The sequence below is a fragment of the Caretta caretta genome, chromosome 7 (genome assembly GCF_965140235.1).
Source record: "Caretta caretta isolate rCarCar2 chromosome 7, rCarCar1.hap1, whole genome shotgun sequence".
Classification (NCBI taxonomy): Eukaryota; Metazoa; Chordata; order Testudines; family Cheloniidae; genus Caretta; species Caretta caretta.
In genome coordinates, this window is record NC_134212.1 from 34667695 (window position 1) to 34688758 (window position 21064).

At 42.9% G+C, this 21064-nt stretch overlaps 2 protein-coding genes across 2 annotated transcripts in view; both read left to right on the forward strand.

The window, feature by feature from the left end:
- The window catches only part of PHF2 (PHD finger protein 2), a 142603-nt gene that overhangs the window by 90614 nt on the left and 30925 nt on the right, over nucleotides 1–21064 (forward strand). Inside the window, exons 6-13 of the mRNA XM_048858016.2 lie at nucleotides 6396–6582; nucleotides 7191–7353; nucleotides 11225–11312; nucleotides 12484–12590; nucleotides 13931–14022; nucleotides 17315–17404; nucleotides 19134–19487; nucleotides 19993–20112. Coding sequence (XP_048713973.1) covers nucleotides 6396–6582; nucleotides 7191–7353; nucleotides 11225–11312; nucleotides 12484–12590; nucleotides 13931–14022; nucleotides 17315–17404; nucleotides 19134–19487; nucleotides 19993–20112 — 1201 coding nt within the window. The remainder of the gene's footprint in view (nucleotides 1–6395; nucleotides 6583–7190; nucleotides 7354–11224; nucleotides 11313–12483; nucleotides 12591–13930; nucleotides 14023–17314; nucleotides 17405–19133; nucleotides 19488–19992; nucleotides 20113–21064) is intronic.
- On the forward strand, nucleotides 516–6381 carry LOC125639997 (myb/SANT-like DNA-binding domain-containing protein 7). Its single transcript, XM_048858019.2, has 2 exons — nucleotides 516–2009; nucleotides 2645–6381. Exons 1-2 carry the CDS (start codon nucleotides 1482–1484, stop codon nucleotides 2669–2671), a joined length of 555 nt encoding a protein of 184 aa, XP_048713976.2. The 5' UTR covers nucleotides 516–1481; the 3' UTR covers nucleotides 2672–6381.

Here is a 21064-nt window from a genome sequence, read left to right on the forward strand (position 1 = left end):
ATTAACAAAGCCAGAAAGAAAGGGGCGAATGGTCTTTGAAATCTGCTGTAAGATAAAATTATCCGTAGCACCTGAGAGTCCGTGGAACTTGGACTCCTTAGTCATGTTGGCACTTCTGAAAATGTTACCCTCAGTCTGTTTTCCTTGATTATATTTTTGTATGTGTCCCCAAGAGCACAGTACTAAAATGGTGAGTAGGCAAGCCCTTGATAGATATTTGGTAAAGCCATCCTAGGCACCTGTAGACACTGGACCAGATTCTGATTTCAGTATACTGGTACAAATCCAGTGCAACTCCACGCGGATTAAAAAATATACAGTGGAGTTATTCTGGTTTAATTTAGTTCAGGGTTTAATGAGAGCAGGGTTAAAGTGAATATAGTCTGGGGATTTTGTGGAGGGTGTGGATGCCTCTGCTTCAGTGTTTGCAGGTAATCTGTTATCTCTTTGACTCCAGGTCCATCCTGATGTTGACCTTATGTGACAGTGACACTGACTTGAACACAGGTGTTTAGTTGTCCCTGAATATGTGTCCCTGCTACAGCACTGATTTGAAGCTAGCTGCAAAATTTAGTGTTTGAATGAATTTCAGTTTTAGAAACCTCAGAGGTGGGGAATCTCCCATTCTGCACTGTTTCATGTTGTGTTTTAGGCTCTTAACAGTCCCCTCTATATCTGAAAGTACAAATTACTGTGTTTTGGTTTATACAACCATATTCAGGACTTTGAGTGAGATTATACCCAGGAGTAGCTTCAGTGGGGGAGTTGAATTTATGTTATCCTGAACCTTATGCAGCCACATGAATCCTTTAGATTTGCCTTGTACTCCTTCTGGGTAATCTAGACATGTATAAAGAAAATGTCACCAGGGAAAAGGACCCTTTATAAAGACCACATCACTACAGAGAAAATGTGATGAGCTCCAGCAGAAAAATAAACAGTTATGATTTTAGAAGAACATTCCATCTTGCTGAAAAGAAAGAAACAACAATAATTAACACAGACTAGAAAAAGGTGGAAAGATAATTGCACGTTCATTTCTTTTAATATCCAGAGATTTCTTGCCTGTGCTCTCTTGTATTTATTGTTTTAGCCCTGGTTTACACTACGAGTTTAGGTCGAATTTAGCAGCATTAGATTGATTTAACCCTGCACCCGTCCACACAATGAAGCCATTTTTATCGACTTATTGGGTTCTTAAAATCGATTTCTGTACTCCTCCCCGACGAGGGGATTAGCGCTGAAATCGACATCGCCAGGTCGAATTTGGATTAGTGTGGACGCAATTCGACGGTATTGTCCTTCGGGAGCTATCCCACAGTGCTCTCGTGTGACCATTCTGGACAGCACTCTTGGCCTGGATGCACTGGCCAGGTAGACAGGAAAAGCCCTGGGAACTTTTGAATTTTATTTCCTGTTTGGCTGGCGTGGCAAGCTGATCAGCACAGGTGACCGTGCAGATCTCATCAGCAGAGCTGACCATGGAGTCCCAGAATCACAAAAGAGCTCCAGCATGGACCCAACGGGAGGTACTGGATCTGATCGCTGTGTGGGGAGACGAATCAGAACTCCGTTCCAAAAGACGAAATGCCAAAATATTTGAAAAAATCTCCAAGGGCATGAAGGACAGAGGCTATCACAGGTACCTGCAGCAGTGCCGCGTGAAACTTAAGGAGCTCAGGCAAGCCTACCAAAAAACCCAAGAGGCAAACGCCCACTCGGGGTCAGAGTCCCAAACATGCTGCTTCTATGGTGAGCTGCATGCCATTCTAGGGGGTGCCCCTACAACTACCCCACACCTGTACATGGACTCCTGCAAGGGAGTCTCATGCAACAGGGATGAGGATTTTGGGGACGAGGAAGATGAGGAGGAGGGGGAGGTTGAAGATCGCGCAGACCAGGCAAGTGGAGAAACCATTCTCCCCGACAGCCAGGAACTGTTTATCACCCTGGAGACAGTACCCTCCCAACCCAGGTTCCCGGAACTTGAATGCAGAGAAGCACCTCTGGTGAGTGTACCTTTGTAAATATAATACACGGTTTAAAAGCAAGCGTGTTTAATGATTAATTTGCCCTGAAGACTTGGGATGCATTCGCGGACAGTACAGCTACTGGAAAAGTCTGTTAACGTGTCTGGGAATGGAGCAGAAATCCTCCAGGGACATCTCAATGAAGCTGTCCTGGAGGTGCTCCCAAAGCCTTTGCAAAAGGTTTCTGAAGAGGGCAGCACTTTACCATGGCAGGCCAGTAGCACGTAGTCTGGAATCATTGCATAAGAAAGCATGGCAGCGTGTGGTCCCGGTATTTGCTGGCATTCAAGCAACATCCGTTCTTTATCTCTCTGAGTTATCCTCAGGAGAGTGATATCATTCATGGTCACCTGGTTGAAATAGGGGAATTTTATTAAGGGGACATTCAGGGGTGGCTGTTCCTGGTGGGCTGTTTGCCTGTGGCTGAAAAGAAATCATCCTTGCTGTTAGCCACGCGGCGAGGGGAGGGGTGAAGCAATCATCCCAGAGAATTGGGTGTGTGTGTGGGTGTTAATTGGGTTTGTGCTGCACGTTAACCTGAAAACATCAGCCCCTCCTTTTAAATGGCCAGGGTGTGTTTTTCAGTTTTACTCTCCCTTTTTTTCCTCCCGCAGCTGCAAATATTTCAATGCTGTGACTAGCATCTCCGTCCCAGAGGCTAGTGCAGATAAGAAGGCGAAAAAACCGCACTCACCATAAAATGTTCTCTGAGCTCATGCAGTCCACCCAAACTGAAAGAGCCCAGCAGAATGTGTGGAGGCAGACAATGGCAGAGTTCAGGAAAGCACAAAATGAACTCAAGGACAGGTGGTGGGATCAAGAGGAGAGGTGGCAGGATGCAATGCTGAGGCTACTGGAGGATCAAACTGATATGCTCCGGCGTATGGTTGAAGTGCAGGAAAGGCACAGACCACCACTGCAGCCCCTGTGTAACCAACCGCCCTCCTCACCCAGATGCCCAAGAACGTGGTGGAGGGGGGGCCATCTGGGCACCCAACCACTCCACCCGAGAGGACTGCCCAAGCAACAGAAGTCTGGCGTTCAATAAGTTTTGAAGTGCAGTGTGGCCTTGTCCTTACCTCCTCCCCCACCCCACCCGGTGCTTCCCCTCCTCCTCCACCCCTCCTGGGCTGCCTTGGCAGTTATCCCATTTCTGTGACGAATTAATAAAGAATGCATGAATCTGAAACAACAATGACTTTATTGCCTCTGCAAGTGGTGATCGAAGGGGGGAGGGGAAGGCAGTTGGCTTACAGGGAAGTAGAGTGAACCAAGGGGGCGGGTTTTCATCGAGGAGAAACAAACAGAATTGTCACACCGTAGACCTGGTCAGCCATGAAACTGGTTTTCAAAGCTTCTCTGATGCACAGAGTGCTCTGCTATGTTCTTCTAACCACCCTGGTGTCTGGCTGCACGTAATCAGTGGCCACGCCATTTGCCTCAACTTCCCACCCTGCCATAAACATCTCCCCCTTACTCTCACAGATATTGTGGAGCACACAGCAAGCAGTAATAACAATGGGAATATTGGTTTCACTGAGGTCTAACCAAGTCAGTAAACTGCGCCAGCGCTCTTTTAAACGTCCAAATGCACATTCTACCACCATTCTGCACTTGCTCAGCCTATAGTTGAACAGCTCCTGGCTACTGTCCAGGGTGCCTGTGTATGGCTTCATGAGCCATGGCATTAAGGGGTAGGCTGGGTCCCCAAGGATAACTATAGGCATTTCAACATCTCCAATGGTTATTTTCTGGTCTGGAAAGTAAGTTCCTTGCTGCAGCTGTTCATACAGACCAGAGTTCCTGAAGATGCAAGCGTCATGTACCTTTCCTGGCCATCCCACGTTGATGTTGGTGAAACGTCCCTTGTGATCCACCAGTGGTTGCAGCACCATTGAAAAGTACCCCTTTTGGTTTATGTACTGGCTGCCTTGGTCCCAAGATAGGGATATGTGTTCCGTCTATCGCCCCACCACAGTTAGGGAATCCCATTGCAGCAAAGCCATCCACTGTGACCTGCACGTTTCCCAGAGTCACTACCCTTGATAGCAGCAGCTCAGTGATTGCATTGGCTACTTGGATCACAGCAGCCCCCACAGTAGATTTGCCCACTCCAAATTGATTCCCGACTGACCGGTAGCTGTCTGGCGTTGCAAGCTTCCAGAGGGCTATCGCCACTCACTTGTGAACTGTGAGGGTTGCTCTCATCTTGGTATTCTTGCACTTCAGGACAGGGGAAAGCAAGTCACAAAGTTCCGTGGAAGTGCCCTTACGCTTGCGAAAGTTTCGCAGCCACTGGGAATCATCCCAGACCTGCAACACTATGTGATCCCACCAGTCTGTTCTTGTTTCCCGGGCCCAAAATCGGCATTCCATGGCATGAGCCTGCCCTGTTGCCACCAGGATGGCCAAATTACCGGGGCCCGTACTTTGAGAGAAGTCTGTGTCCATGTCCTCATCCCTCTCATCACCGCGCTGCCGTCGCCTCCTCGCCTGCTTTTGCAGGTTCTGGTTCTGCATATACTGCATGATAATGCGTGATGTGTTTACAATGCTCATAACTGCTGCGGTGATCTGAGCGGGCTCCATGCTTGTCGTGGTATGGCGTATGCAGGAGAGCAGAGTTGCAGGGGAAGCAGTGGTTGGATGACCAGTTTTGCAGACCTACTGCACTGTCTGCTGCCAGGACACAACAGCTGAGCGGGCTGCATGCTTGCCGTGGTATGGCGAGACAAGGGCAGCCGAGCAGAGTTGAAACGGAAGCGGCCCTGCGAGACCACCAGGAGAGCAGAGTGCCAGCGAAGCGGTGGATGATGACAGTCATATAGAGGACCTGCAAGGTGGATTCATAGCATCAGGAGAGCATAGTGGCAGCGGAAGCGGTGGATGACGATGACGGTTAGCAGTCCTAATGCACCGTCTGCTGAAAGCAGTATGGCACCCGCATGGAAAAAAGGTGCAAAACGATTGTCTGCTGTTGCTTTCACAGAGGGAGGGGCGACTGACGACGTACCCAAAACCACCCGTAACAATGTTTTTGCCCCATCAGGCATTGGGAGCTTAACCCAGAATTCCAAAGGGTGGTGGAGTCTGCGGGAACTGTGGGATAGCTACCCACAGTGCAATGCTCTGAAAGTCGACGCTAACCTCGGTACTGTGGACACACTCCGCCGACTTAATGCGCTTAGTGCATTAGTGTGGGGACACACACAATCGACTGTATAAAATTGCTTTCTAAAAAATCGACTTCTATAAATTTGACCTAATTTCGTAGTGGAGACATACCCTTAGTGATTTAAGCTTGTTTCCACATAAAGAATCTGAAGTAATTTCAGAGTTCAATGATTATAAGTATTTTCAATAGGGATTTTACAGCTTTTCACTTTTAGGAGACAACAATGATGGGAGGTCTTTTATTCTCAGGATTGCTGGAGCCATCACTCATATGCTGCTGATTTAGACATCAACTACCAAATATTTTATTTCTTAACAAAGACCGTGACATTTTAATTGAATCTCACACTCCATCTTTCCCTGCCATTTTAACTGGAACAATGTTATCAGGCTCTGGCGGTGAGCATAAATGATATATGCCTGTCAAACGGGAGCATATAATTTTAGATTGATGTTCAGATGCTCTCATTTAAGTGACATTTTAAAGTGCCCTGTGTTGGAGAAACAAATATTTGTTCTAAGTATTGACCTGGTTTAAGTAAAAGGTTAATTTAGTTCGAGCACTACATAGTCACTTTTTCAGTTCTTCATGTCAACTTGTGATTGAATGTGCTTGAATGATCTCCCTGAATAACACTTTCTCCTCATTTGAAGTTTTTGAGAAATCACTGAGACCAGAAGTGGCTCAAGCCCTCATTAATTGTATTGAGAATGGCCAGCTCACTTTGCCAAGAAAAGGAGTAATTTCTCAGCCCACCTGGACTCCTCCTATCCGTGACATCAAAATGTAACATGCCTACTGTATGCCACCATACAGTCACTAAACCTGAACATCTCAATATTGACACTGTAAACCATGAGCAAATTAAACAACATTAATAATGCCAGCAGCATAAGTCCACAGGCCAGTAAAGGATCAGCATGTTTCATGAAGAGATTTAAATCCTGCCAACTTCTGCTTGTGAACATTTTTCAGCTTATTGTAAAAGTATAGTTTCCTTATGCCTGAAATATTCCAGATCAGGTTCTGATCTTAATTACTCTGCTCTAAATTCAGAATAACTCCATTGACAGGTATGGAGTTACTCCAGATTCAGATTGATGTAAAAGATCAGAATCCAGCCCTTTCCTTTCTGTACATGATGGTTTTTTTGATCATTATTAAAAAGGTTTTTTATCCTCTCTGTTAAGAATGTCCAGTTTTGTAGAACCACCAGACATCGTTAAAAAGCTGTCTTGGGTGGAGAATTATTGGCCTGATGATGCTCTGCTGGCAAAACCAAAAGTGACCAAGTACTGCCTGATATGTGTGAAGGACAGCTACACAGATTTTCACATAGACTCTGGAGGGGCATCGGCTTGGTACCACGTGCTGAAAGTAAGGAGTTACATTTTACTTCCATTTAATAACCAATTTAATTCTTAGACCATCATGAAACACTTCAGAGCTCTTTGGCTAAGGTAAAGTGTAACCAGGTCCTCAACTGTTGTAACTCAGTGTAGTGCCATTAATTGGTGCTATGCCAGTTTACACCAAGGATATGGCCCATAATATATAAATTGTCTAAATCTTCTCTTTCAGAGCACTCTAATTTAAGGATTAATTAGTTAATGTTTGTGCAGTACTTTCTAAATTTAAATCTCTCTATAAAGTTTAAATGTTATTAGTATTATTCTATTCTGCTGTTACTCTGATACAGTAGGTCTTTTCCATCTGTCACTAATATGATCCCAAAGTCTGAGCAATTATCTACTAATAATGAACTTTGTACATGTTTGTATATAAACACATGATCCTTTTTTAAAAAACTTCTTAGACTGTATGTGATTCCGTTTTCTGTCATGTTACTATACTGGGATTCTATTCAAAATCGTCTAGCAAACCTTATTTAAAGTGTGTTAAAATATGCAGTCCAACAGCCATTCTGTTGCAGTTTCATTTGGTTTGGATGTTTGTTGCTAGCTGCATTTTTTTTTTCAATTCAGGGAGAAAAGATATTTTATCTCATCAAACCGGCCTCTGCAAACATTTCCCTGTATGAACGCTGGCAGTCAGCAGCAAATCACAGTGAGATGTTTTTTGCAGACCAAGTGGATAAATGTTATAAATGCACAGTTAAGCAAGGACAAACGCTCTTTATCCCATCAGGTGAGTAGGTTGCTAAAGGTGTTCTGTGTAGAGTATTCCCTGGAATATTAAGAACAAGTGCTGCTTTGTGCGTGCAAGCTTTGCCTAATTATAAATTATTCTCTTCTCTGGGGAAAAATGGTATTTCGTGTGCTTACTCGGTTGGCCTCATCAGATGAAGCACAGATTCTGTGTGCCTTGCTTTATTGTCATTTACATAGTGCATACTGAACAGCAGATATTATCGTAATTTAAACCAGAGATCCTTATTACTTGTCTGTCATTTCAATGATGTTCAGCGAGTATTCTGCTCTAACCGAGCTCCATGTTCCTCTCTGCCTTCCATGTCAAAAGGATGGGGCGGGAAGAAGAATTAACAGAGGTCTCAGTGCAGGAAGTCTGTCTATTTTAGGTATTTGTGTGGCCCCCTTTACCATAGGGTCTGACCACCTCATGCTCTATAGAGTATTTATCCTCACAACACCCCTGTGAGGTAGGAAAGTATTTTCCCAATAAGGAACTGAGACATAGCGGCTGCATGACTCTCCCAAGGTCACACACATGGAGTTTGTGGCAGGGCTGGAAATTGAACCTGGGTCTCCCAAATCCATGGCTAGCACTCGAACCACTGGGCCACCTGGGAAAGCGCACTCATTCAAGGCAGCAGTTCTGCATGCTTTTCTGAATCAGGAGTGCAGGTCGAGAAGCAGAACCTCCATGGTGCATGCAGTCCCCCCTGAGAAATTTGAAAAATGTTGACCACTTCTATAGTGCTGACTTCCCTAGTGCTGTGGAGATGCAAAGGAAGGCAGACTCTGGCCAAAGAATATTGTACTGTACCAATATTTAAAAGGAGTAAACTCCCGGGAGAGAGAGAGAGAGGAATTATTTAGGATGATCTAGGAGTAATTGGGTTGAGTTAAGCAAAGGAGTGTTTTGTCTGAACATCATGAACATTTTATAAGGGTGAAATCTATTCATCTGTTGAAAAGCCTCCCAAAGGCAGTGACGGAAGACATTTAAAACGGGACTGGACAAAGCATTAGAAAATATACCTCAGGGGACAATCCTGCACTGTTACAGGGATGGACTAAGTGATCTATTAAGTTTCTTCCATCACTAATTTGGACCGTTCTGTGAAACAGAAATATTCAGATTGAACAGAGATATTTAGAGGCCTTAATTTCATTAATAAGAATTTCTATAAAACCACCTAGCAGCTCTGAAGAAAATTTTTTAATATAATATATATAATGTTAATATTTGTATTACACATTTGAGACATCCTAAAACGAGTTGCATGGCATTCTGTCATGAATTAAGACACCAGAACTGATTCAAGAGAATAGTAATAGATTCAGAGAGTTTATGAAGGCCAGAAGGGAACATCAGATCATCCAGGCTGACCTTCTGTATAGCACAGACCGTTACATTTCCCCCAGTCACCTCTGTATTGAGCCCAGTCATGTGTTCGGCTAAAGTATGTCTTCCAGAAAGGCGCCAAGTCTTGACATGAAGATATGAAAAAATGCAAAATCCCTCCCTTCCCTTTGTAGAATGTTCCAGCAGATGATCACCCTCACTATTAAAAATTGGTGCCTTATTTCTAATTTGAATTGGTCTGGTTTCTGTGTCCAGCCCCTGGCTTTTGTTCCACCATTCTGCACTAGAGTAAAGAACCCTTTAGTACCTTGTGTTTTCTCCCTGTGCAAGTACTTAGTTATATACTGTCATCAAGTCACCTGTCCATCTTCTTTTTGAGAAGCGAAACAGATCGCATGCTGGAAGTCCTTCACTGCAAGGCCCTTTCTCCAGCCCTCAAATGATTTTGGGGGCTCTTTTCTGCACCATCTCCAATTGTTCAACGTCCTTTGTAATGTGGACACTGAACTGTACTCAGTATTCCAATATTGGTCTCACCAACGCTGTCTACAGAGGTATAATCGCCTCTGTACTCCTCCTCACTACCCCCCTGTTTATACATCCCGGGTTCCCATAAGCCCTTGTTGGCACAGCATTGTAATTGGGAGCTCATGCTGAGTTGCTTGGCCACTGGGGTATGTCTGCATTGCAGTAAAAACCCTGCGGCACCGAGTCTCAGAGCCTGAGTCTGCTGTCTTGGGGTTGCGGGGCTAAAAATCGCAATGCAGACTTTCAGGCTTGGGCTGGAGCCACAGGCGCCAACTTTACAATGTGTTGACCCGTGGCTCTGCCCCAGGCCCCACCCCCACTTCACCCCTCCCCCAAGGTCCCACCCTGCCTCTTCCTGCCCCCGCTCCACGCCTCTCCCCGCCCAATTCCGCCCCCTCCCCCGAGGTGCTAATTGGTGGGACACCGGCAGGCAGGAGGTGTTGTGGGAAGTTCTGACGGGGGCTGCCAGTGGGTGCTCTGCACCCACCATTTTCTCCCCATGGGTGCTCCAGCCCTGGCCTATGGCTAGAGCCCTGGTTCTGAGACCTAGTCCCCTCGTGGGATCTCAGAGGCCAGGTGCCAGCCTAAGCATGAATGTCTACACTGCAATTTTAAGCCCTGCGAGCCTGAGTCAGCCACCATTGCCGTCGGTCTCTTATGGCAGTGTAGACACACCCTTAGACTCCTAAGTCCTTTTCAGAGTCTTTGTTTTCCTATGATACTGGGGAGCTAAGGGTCTGTGTCTCTGGCCATTGTTCCACTCCAGCCCATAGACTGGAGAAGCAGTTGCCTGAATGCTGCACTATACATTCAAACCCTAGCTGCAGATTGTGGATGGTAGATTTTGCTTTTTCAACCCCCATATTCTCAGCACCGGCATCTTTATAGAGATGCAGCCTGATGAGAAGTAGCACGGTCCAGTGGATGGGACACTGCACTGGGTTTCATGAGATCTGGATTCTACTCATGGCTCTACCTCAGACCTGCTTGTGCCTCTTTCCCTCCCCATGCCTCAGTTTCCCCTCCACCCCTTTAGACAGTCAGCTCTTTGGGGCAGGGATTCTCTCTCTCTGTTTATACAGGTTTCAGAGTAACAGCCGTGTTAGTCTGTATTCGCAAAAAGAAAAGGAGTACTTGTGGCACCTTAGAGACTAACCAATTTATTTGTTTATACAGTGCCTCGAACAATGGGGCTCCTATTTGAGTTGGCATGTCTCGGTGCTGCAGTAAGACAAACAATTATTAATAATATTTATCCTGGTACTCATGCTTTACAGGCAGCATCCAGAGCACCCATTTCTTTCTCTGTGTGTAGTCAGAATTAATTACGCACTTGAATTTTTTGCTTTGACCATAAAAAAGTAGAAAGTAGGCGTTTTCCTGATGACCATATGTGAAACTGTCTGGCGGAGTAAACACTGAGCAGTTTACAGGATCCCTATGTGAGGGGGTTCAATTGGGAGCAGCTTTTTGGTATGAAAATAAAATATTTGGAAAACACCTGTTCATAGCACCACGCTTGAAGCCCTTATCAGGAGTTGTCAACACTTGGGGTTTTTTACACTTGATGGTCTGAAAACAGGTACTGTTCTGTTCCTGCTGTTTTTCAGAGTAACAATAAAACAGTCGCTCTCTGACTGATCTGTGCAACATCTTCTCTCTCTCTCTCTGATCTTGCTGCAAGTGAATTAGCAAGACTCCCATGGGAGATGAAGGTGCTCCGCATGTTACAGGATCAGGCCCTTATGTACAATGTAAACAGCGGGGGCTAATTCAGCCCTGATTTAAGCACGTGCAACTTTATTTACTACAACAGAATAACCCTTGCTTACTAAAAGGGCTGGAATGGGCCCATGATCTGGATGGCCACACAGGAAGTAAGATACTACATGGACTGCAGCAGCATGCTGTTACAAGTTACCAGTGATAACAATTCCAGGTTTTACTCAAAGTGTCTCTTTTATTTCTCTGTCTTTCACAGGTTGGATTTATGCAACTCTCACACCTGTAGACTGCCTAGCATTTGCGGGACATTTTCTACATAGCCTAAGTGTTGAAATGCAGATGAGGTACTTTGTCTGTGTTTTCAGCTTTTCCTTATCAATTTTATCTGTACTTTGATTTCAGATTGAGGTTCTGTATTTGGAATCACTTGTTGATTTGGAGTCTGAAATTTTGGTTCAGGGCTAATTTTAGTTGTAAGGAACTTAAGATTTCCTTTACAGGTCAAACAGACCATGAATTGAGCCATACTCTCTTCTAAGAATTAGCTTGAATATTTAATATTTATGTCCCCGTGTATGTTATGGGCCAAATTAGAAGCAATGCAAAAGTTAGACACTTCCGCTTCCTTAAACTCATTTATACTTAGACTCCTCAAGACATTATTTACCCTCAATCTAATTAAATGCAAGGGTATCTAAGGGTATGTCTGCACTTTAATTGTTGGGTGAATTGCAGCATGTGTAGACACATCCAGGGTAGCTCCAATCTGGCTCAGTGGTGTATTGGTAAAAAAAGAAGTGGGTGAATTAACCTAAACTAAACTCCATGTTCCCCAAACAAGAAGTAAGTGGGTAAACTCTCTTTAGCCATATTTACCCTCAACTATGCTACCGATCCAGCTAGTTCACATTCCAATAGCGATGAGGCCACCACATCATGGACTTCAATGTGGGCTAGCTGCCCGAGTAATTACCCAGGGCTCCAAGTGGGCTTGTCACAGCCTGCTGTGAAGTGTGTGCTGCCATGGCTTCACTGTTATCAGTTTATGAGCTAGCTAGGTATGTCTACACATGCTGCATACATACTCCTTGGTTGCAGTGTAGACATACAGTACGTTGTTTTAATTTACGAACGAGGGCACCAGAAGAAAAGAGATATGTTACATTACTCTGGGAGATGTACCTTACAACACACTGTGCACCCTTCTGAATATGGCCTTCTCACTGCCCAGCTGGAGACCTTACCAAGTGTAAAGTAAAGGTCTGTTCTGAGGTCAGACAAATCGTGCAATGAGACCATTTTCCATCCTTAATTTACTGTTTCTTTTTACTTGTGTTATTTTAATGTTGTGTTTTAGGATTGATTCCAGCCTAGTTGATTAAAAAATACAAATCTGGGAAATAAATCCATAAGACGTTTGCATTCTAATGTGTCAATGAGCTATACGTTTCTTTTCACTTGTAATGCTGCTTGTAGTCCGTTACACTTAAAGTGCATTCTCGCTTTGTATCACAGAGCGTACGAAGTGGAAAGGCGGTTGAAAATTGTCAGCTTAACCCAGTTTCCAAACTTTGAAACAGCATGTTGGTATATGGGAAAGCATCTGCTGGAGACATTCAAAGGTAGAACACTGTTCCATGCACTCTGTTTTCTCAGCTGTGGTTATGTGAGGATAGAGTTATCATTATTTTCCGTTGATGTGCAAGCCAAAAGATGGACAGAGGCCAAAATCACCAGTTCTTGATCTAGCAGAATCAAGTCTTTGCATTTTACCTAAGATACCAACAGAAGGTAAAGATAAATGTGCTTAGCTGGTGTGTAGGGTAAAAAGAACATATACAAATTTGGAAAGTATTGACCTACTAGTACAACCATGTCAGGTCACCATCTTATAATACAGTAATTTCCCCCCAAATCATTTAAAGGGATTATTACATTTTGTAGTGCAGAGAGGAGCCTCTCTCTGTCTCTTATCTATGCTAAAGCCCCTAAACAGTTTAGCAGAGTTGAAGACAGAGCTGAGTTGTATCACAGGGCAACGGCATTGTAAGGTAGTATCGCTTTTCCAGAGAGTCTGAGTGCCAGATTTGCAGTCATGCCCTATGCTCTGCCAAATTCTGCCGACCTTAGATTGAGTAGTGACTCATTTCTCAAGTGCTCCATTGATTTTAACAGAACTACTTCTACAACAAGTTGCTAATTACCTGGTTGTAAGGGCAGCAGAATCCGGTCACTTGGTAATGTCAATGTGACCTTCACAGATGCTGAAAAGTAAAGTTTTCTGGGAGCACAAGAGCTGCTGAACTGGATTGCTTCAAAGTTAACAGACACATTATATACATAGATACCACACACACGTTTTATTTACTGTAATTATTTTGCTCTTCATCTTAATTTCTTGTCACAGCATCATCTGGCGAGAGAGAAACTCAGAGATTTTTTTAAATAAATAAAATAAATGGATATAATTTAAATAAGTGAGACCAAAGTTTCATTTGCATCTGGGCTTCAACGGGGTCTCCTTTTGACTTAGCTATGAACAAAACTATAATGAGCAGAATTATTTGGGGTACCTTATATCTCCAAAACCACAGATAAATTGTTTGCCTGATGAAAGCAGTGTGTTATGTTATAGGCATCTAATCTGTGGCAGCCCTCTTTAATGAAGTATTTTAGATACCAGTTTTTTTATTCAGAGTGACCAGTATCATTTAATTCTAGCAGAAATAAAAGAGAGCAGCAGATATACAAAGTAAGGGCCTGATTTAAAGTCCGCCAAAGTCAATGAGAGTCTGAGCACTAAGGTAAACCACAAACATTTGTGTCCTAAGACCAGTGTTTGTGGCTCCAAATACCCCCTCACCTTCCACCTCAGTGCACAGCTAGACATTTTTTAGTAAAGAATTTTAAATAGAAAATTGGCCACCATGGTTGAATATTATTGAATATTTCCTTTGCTTAGGTTTGCACAAAGCTGGGCAGCAGCCTCCTTCTCATTTAGTCCAAGGGGCAAAAATTCTTAATGGTGCTTTCAGGTCGTGGACTAAAAAACAGGTAGGAAAATGTCTTTTTTTTTTTTTTTTTTTAAAATATCCTGTTTCATTGCTTTGTGTTGTAGCAAGAACAAAGAATAGGACAGAAGAACAAAAATAGCATCCATGTAGCAAAATCAGTAATCCTAGTTTCTTGGAGAGAGGGAGATAGGGGCATATATTATTAGTGGAGCAGCTGGTAGCCTGAGATACTAAAAGTCAGGCATATAATTATGTGCATAAAAGTGTCCCTGCTTCTTGAAAACCAAGATGAATTGACAACAAGCTGCACACCTTGGAGCTAGAGAAGACTTCAAAAGATTGGAGACCTTGCAGGCCCGAATTTCCTCTCAAATACACCAGTTGTAGCTCAACTGGCCTGTGTGAAGTTACTCTTGATTTACACCCGTGTTAAGTGAGAGGACAGGACCTTTAGCGAGGAGGCAGAACTCCGCTGTTCAATCACAAAACAGGAGCAATAGAAACACTAGCCCTGCAAGTTTCCTCAAATGGTATGGTCTGCTCATCCAGTGTAGCTCAGCCCTAATTGAGTGGAACCATTTGCAGAGGTACAAGGCTAGTTGGGTCTCCATACCCAGTCAGTCCTTGGCTTTTCTGATGAGTCTGCCAACTGTGCGTCACTTGTGCTGATGGTGTTGTGATGAAGTCTGCTGAGCAGAACTAACACCACCAGTCATTGCTCACAGGCCACCCAACAAATGTCAAATGGACATAACTTTCATAAACTACTGACCTGGTATATAGTTGAACCATATATAGAAGAAAAAGGCACCATATTCCATCACCAATCCTCTGACCTTTAGTTTCTAAGAGACACCGTGTTTAAAGGGGAGCCCCATTATGAGTGATCCCAGTAATCACTGTTTTCTTCTTTTAATCAGTCTAATTCCTTTTGGTTTTTAATTTTATGCATTTTTTTCCTTGATGTAACTCTTGAGGATAGGGTCAGAAATACATCGATGTAAACACTACTCGACACTTTCTGACATCTTTTCTTGGTTGCCGTAAATCAGAGCAGCTCCATTGAAGTCAATGGTGATACTCCCATTTACACCAGATAAACATCTGGCCTGGTACCTTCTTTTAGTGTAGGAGTTAAAGATATCTGCCATGCTGAAAACTTGTCAGGAGGAGAGTTTATGAGCGAGTGGTGCCTACAACCAATATACAGACTTGTACTGCAGTTACAAATGTCTCGGAAGAGGCTACTACAAATGATCCTGTCTGTCTGTGGAAGTCGTCTCAACAGGTGGGAACTTCAAGGGGAAGGGCACACCTCTTCTGAGAGAGATAAGGATGTGCACACGTTCTGGTGGTCCCCACAAGGACAAACGTTTAGAAAGATGCAGACTGAAAAGAAGAAGGGAGCGGGTCAATCCAGAGAAAAATGGCATTTCTAGCTCCAGTCAGTTTTTGTTTTCTTCTGCTTTGGCTTCTTGCTTCTAACTAAGAAAAGCAACAGGAATTGTAATCAGGAATGCATATTGTCAGAGCAACTCCGCCTCACTTATATTGCTGCAACTCATTAAAGTTCAGTTATGATTTCATGGATCACACTTAATATTGTTTCCATCTATAAATAGTTTATAAAGGGTTAATGAATGATTAATTGATGTCATAAGCATGTCACAGCCATGAGTAGTATGTTCGTATAGGTGATTATAAGCATATCAATAGATGTTATTAATGGTTTTAAGCCAGAGTAATAAGCCACCCTTTGATCTGTTGGATTCTATAATAATTCATTAACTTATGAAGCTGTCATTTACTCATTGATTTCTCCTTTATGAGCTATTTGGAACCTTAATATAAAGTGTGACTGTTTCATAATTGTTCCTACATAGAATTGATTTACTTGTTCCATGTCTCTTAAGATTAGCTGCTGAATTTCCAAGTACATCACAGTATACCTGTAGGGTCACAATTAGGGAACCTGCAGCAGGGATTGACAGATGTAGGGTCAGATTTTCAGACACTGGATTCTGTTCTGGCAGGGCATGAGCAACGGAGGGCACAAGTTTGTACATAGAATTTAGATCAGTTAGATGTCTGTGCCTTATTTGCATCCAATCAGCCCACAGCAATGGAAGACTGTTTAATGCCGAGCTCAAACTTTGGTCCTTAGTAACCTGCAGTCCATGTCCTCTGGGTGTCAGAGCGGACTCTGGTTTGGAAGTTCTCTCCTCACTGTCACCCTATTTACTTGTCTACCAAAGTGGCTCTCAAACTTTCCAGACTACTGTACCCCTTTCAGGAATCTGATTTGTCTTGCGTACCCCCAGGTTTCACCTCACTTAAAAACTACTTGCTTACAAAATCAGACATAAAAATACAGAAGTGTCACAGCACGCTATTACTGAGAAATTGCTGACTTTCTTGTTTTTTACTATAAGTAAAAGAATAAGTATAAAATAAATCAATTGGAATATAAATATTGTACTTACATTTCAGCGTGAGACCTGAGCCTGGTTTTCACTTGCCAGCTTTGTCTGAAACCTGAGCCCCGGGCGGCAGGGCTGAAGCTTGCAACTTAGCTTTGTGGGGTCCCTGTGGTGCAGGGTCCTGGGAATTGACCTGCTCGCCACCCCCTAATGCCAGCCCTGCACTTGTGATCCCTCTAAACCTGTCCCATGACCCCCCAGGAACTGCAACCCCCAGGTTGAGAAACACTGATCTAGATGAGTTGAGTACCCCCTGGAAGACCTCTGAGTACCCTCAGGGGTATGTGTACCCCTGGTTGAGAACCACTGGTCAACCTGGTAAGCAGATATGAAATAGTGGGATAAAAAAAGTGCAAACAAGTAATAATTTATAGGGGTCTGGTGCAGTTATTGACATCAGAGCTTGGGATGTTATAACATGGCATGCGAGTACAAATTTCATTAGCTCCCAACCCACTCTGGCAGCAAGGGATTCACCTATTATCCTCAATTAAGATACTCTTCTGAGATGTTCTCTACCCAGTCTTCTGGGTGAAGCTGTAGGAAATGAACTTATCAAAAGAAGGCACAGAGGGAGGAAAGAAAGGAAGTGCTCCAGTTGTAAAATCACACATGCTATCTGAAAAGAACTATTGATTTTATAAGTAGTTATCCATAGGGAGCAGAAATAACACACTGACAGGGTAACAACATATTTGTCTCTTAGTTGAACTGAATCATCTAATGTTGTTTGTGTTACTTGAGCTGAACAAATAGAAAAAATATAGATGGGTCAGTTGACAAGTCTTTTGATTGTGTGTGAGAATAATATTAAGGGCGTGAAAACAGCACAGTGGCTGTGTTTTGTTTTAGGCTCTAGCCGACCATGAAGATGAACTCCCGGAACATTTTAAACCAGCACAACTTATCAAGGACCTTGCCAAAGAAATAAGATTAAGTGAGGTTTGTGTTCTTTCCATAATATTAACTACATCATGCATTTTTCGTAAACTGCAGCATAAAATAGAGGATTATTGAAATAAGTGAATTGCTTTCTCATTACATTCCTATCAGGAAAATTAATGGGAAATTTAGGAACAGTGATGTTAAGGCATTCTCTCTCCTGTGCTGATTGGCTGTTTGCTCCGAACCCCCTTTTACCCTGCCTCACAGTCTCTTCCTCAGCCTCAATCCACATCTGCTCCTCCTTATTCTCCTCTTTCCTCCCCTTTCTCTTCACATCTGCTCTGTTCTGTTCACCCATCTCACTTCACGTTCTCTTTAGCTAATCCCCACCTAACTCAATCCACAAAAAAATCATGGCACTAACATGAGGTTTGCCAAGATCCTATTGATCACTTTGCTCGTGTGTTACACCCCTTCCCTACCATACCATCTGCCCTCTCTGTTAAGATTGTAAGTTCTTCGAGGCAGGGCCTGTCTACTGCTACTCTGTTTGTACAGTGCCTAGCTCAACTGCTTCCTAGCCACTACTGGAATAAATATGATTATTAATAATAATAATAATAATAACGTGGCACCTAAACCTGTAGGGCATATACAGTATGCCTCTTAATACACATGCACACGACTCATTGATATTGGTGGGAGTCCTATAGTGGATCTAGAGTAATAGATGGCCCCGTATATTTAATGACATGCACTATAAAGCTCTCTCTTGTGTTTTGAGACTGACATTTAGTTTTGGTCCATCTCTTTCCTACCCATGCCTTAATCACTGACATTGAAATCTATCTCTTCCTTTTATGCCTTTTTACGTAAAATCAGAATGGCAACTTAAGCAGAAAATAATTTCTTTTTAATTAGTCAGAAGCTGTTAATTTTAACTGTGCAGCTTTTTACTGCTTATTTTACCTGGGGGTGTGAAACACGGTTCTGCTGCATTTATCACATCTGAATTAATTTGAAATGTATTCTGTTATGTCTGATTTGCATTTTAAACACAAGACCATCTAATTTCACAAGTTTTTTTTTTCTCCCATATTGGAATTCTCTGGATAAAAGAAAAGGACAAATAAAATCCAGAGACCAAACTAAGGAAATATAAATAAATATCTGCATCTTAAAGTGTAGTCAATTAATATTAGCTGCTTTGATATGAAACCAGCCGTTCTGCTTATGGAAGTATAGCTTATGTGACTGGTCTTGTTTGGAACAAGCATCCCGATACTTTAGAAAATCAAATGCAGCTTTACAAATAAGCCTGATAATTAGTATGTTTATCCAGAGTGGCTGTGGATCACCCTACTGGAGTCCCTAGTGTGGTGCATTTTTTTTAATGGCACCCTTGTGCTACCATTCCTGAGTCCCCTGAGCACCAGTCCAGCCTCTGGTGAAGATCTAAGCACCTGTCATCTGTGCTGGCTGTCAGCAGCTCCCAGGGATTGTCCTGGGATGTGGGGATCAGCTGGTTGTAAGGGAACCCCAGCCTCATCCCTTTTACCTGGCCTCTGCACTGGCAGCTGGGAGGGAACAGTGCAGGAGCATGCTGGAAAGCTGTAGGCTCCCTGAGGATTCCCCTATGTTTCCTGTCCAGCCTGGGCATGAGCATCCTTATCTTTAGAAGAAGGTGTTAGGGTTTTATTTCCCATGAGGGAAGGGAGATGCTGCAGAATAACTAATGGTCTTGAAGTTGGAACTGAATATGTTTCCATGTTCTGCCAAACTACAGAATGCTTTCAAAGTCAACAAAACAGAAGTCAGTGCCAATGTGAAAGTAGAGGAAATCTGTCCTGTGGAGAAGCAGGAAGTGCCCTCGCCTGTACCAGAGACTCCCCCTCTGCCACCCGTAGAAAAAGTTCCGAAAAAAAAGACTCCAAAAGCTGTGAAAACCCCTAAGCCTCCTAAACCGCCCAAGCCCCCCAAACCTCCCAAACCGCCCAAAACTCCAAAAGTCAAGGGAGAAGGGAAGAAGAAAGGAAAGAAAGTGAAGGAAAGCCCGCCACCCGCCATTCCAAATCTGGACCTGCTGGAGGCGCACACGAAAGAGGCTTTGACAAAAATTGAAACGCCAAAGAAGGGGAAGGTGCGTTACATTGTTCTAACTACTCTCAATGGTTTTTAAGTAGCATGGAGTAAGGCTTATGTTCAGGTGTCTCATGCAGGAAAAATTAAAATGCTGGCTCCATTGACGTAATGAGAGTTTTGCAATGGAACCCGGTTGCCCCCTACTTCACTTGATTGTTTAAATTTGGTCTACAAGAAATAATATTAAGGCTTTTAAAAAGTAGTTTGTATGCAGTTTGTGAAACATGCCTCTGAAGCAACAGATAGGAGATCAAAGCATTCTTTATAGTGACCTTGGCAAGGGAGAAACAAAAAAAAATTTCTAATTTCTCTGAGCATTAATATTTGATTGAAACTCCAGCTATTATGTCAAAAAGAATCAGTGTCAGTGTGATTTTTTCTTGGCGTAAAATATTTTTCTTCCAGCCGATTCAGATATATGTTTATAAAGGGGGGGTAATTAACTTGGGAAAACTGGAGCTCATCTCCTTCCTGTTTAGGAGTATGTGGTGATTTTTTTACAGGCTGCAAAGAATGTTTTAAGTGTTCCCAATAAGGAAGTTGTTAATAAGCAAAATGAGGTGGAGAAATTTGAAATTCGAGAGCACAATAAGAGCAAAACGGAAGCCAAATGGAAATATAAGGTAAAGTCTGTTGTTAACTTGTGCTGCCACACTGGAGTACAGTAGCACACAGCAATGGGAGACACTAGAAATTGGGGAATAAGCGGTGTATCTTCTAGCAGAGTATAGTACAAACACTGTGCAAATATAGGGCCTAATCCCAGACTTGCTCATTGGTTTCACAAAGTGTTACTCCATTGAGTGCTTTGGTGTTACTCTTGATTTACAGAGGTGTAAGCACACAGAGAATCAGGCCCCCCAGAATTATGGAAAGATGTTAGAATAATTATGGAAAATTAAAGAAAGATTTTCAGTCAGGAAATAATTGTAGACAGCTCTGAATAATCTTACCCTTACTCTGTAGTCATGATTCTGATCTGAATTACATCGGTTTAAATCTGCGGTAACTCCAGTGAAATCAGTTGACTCACAATGGTGTCAAACCAGAGTGAGCGAGATCCAAATCAGGCCCTATATATTTAAAAGTTTGCCTCATTGAGACAGGCTCCTGAGATACATAATGTAGGTTGAATTCACTCCTGGAGTGCAGTAATCTTACTCCAGACCATTTTGGAGCAATACAAAGAATGTAGTCCATAATATTCATTCTGTAATAGCTGTAATAGTCTTAATTTCAGAGCATTCTACAGGCTGCTTATGAGAAAGGATTCATCATTCCTTAAAATGAAACAAAACTGTTGTTTCCTTACCCCCCATCCCTAACACACACACCCCTGCCAAAAATACATAAAAAAGCGAGAACGACTGTATCTTCCTGTTATTAGCAAAGAAGCTATTCTCATTGAGCCAGATCACCAAATGATGACTGGTGGTGGTAATGTATTTTAATATACACCAGTTGAGGATAGTGCCTATACAGTTTAGAAGAAAGCAAGGGCTGTATTTAAAAAACAAAACAAAACTCTAACTGATTTGATGTTAAATCCAAAAATATAAAACACGTAATGTAATA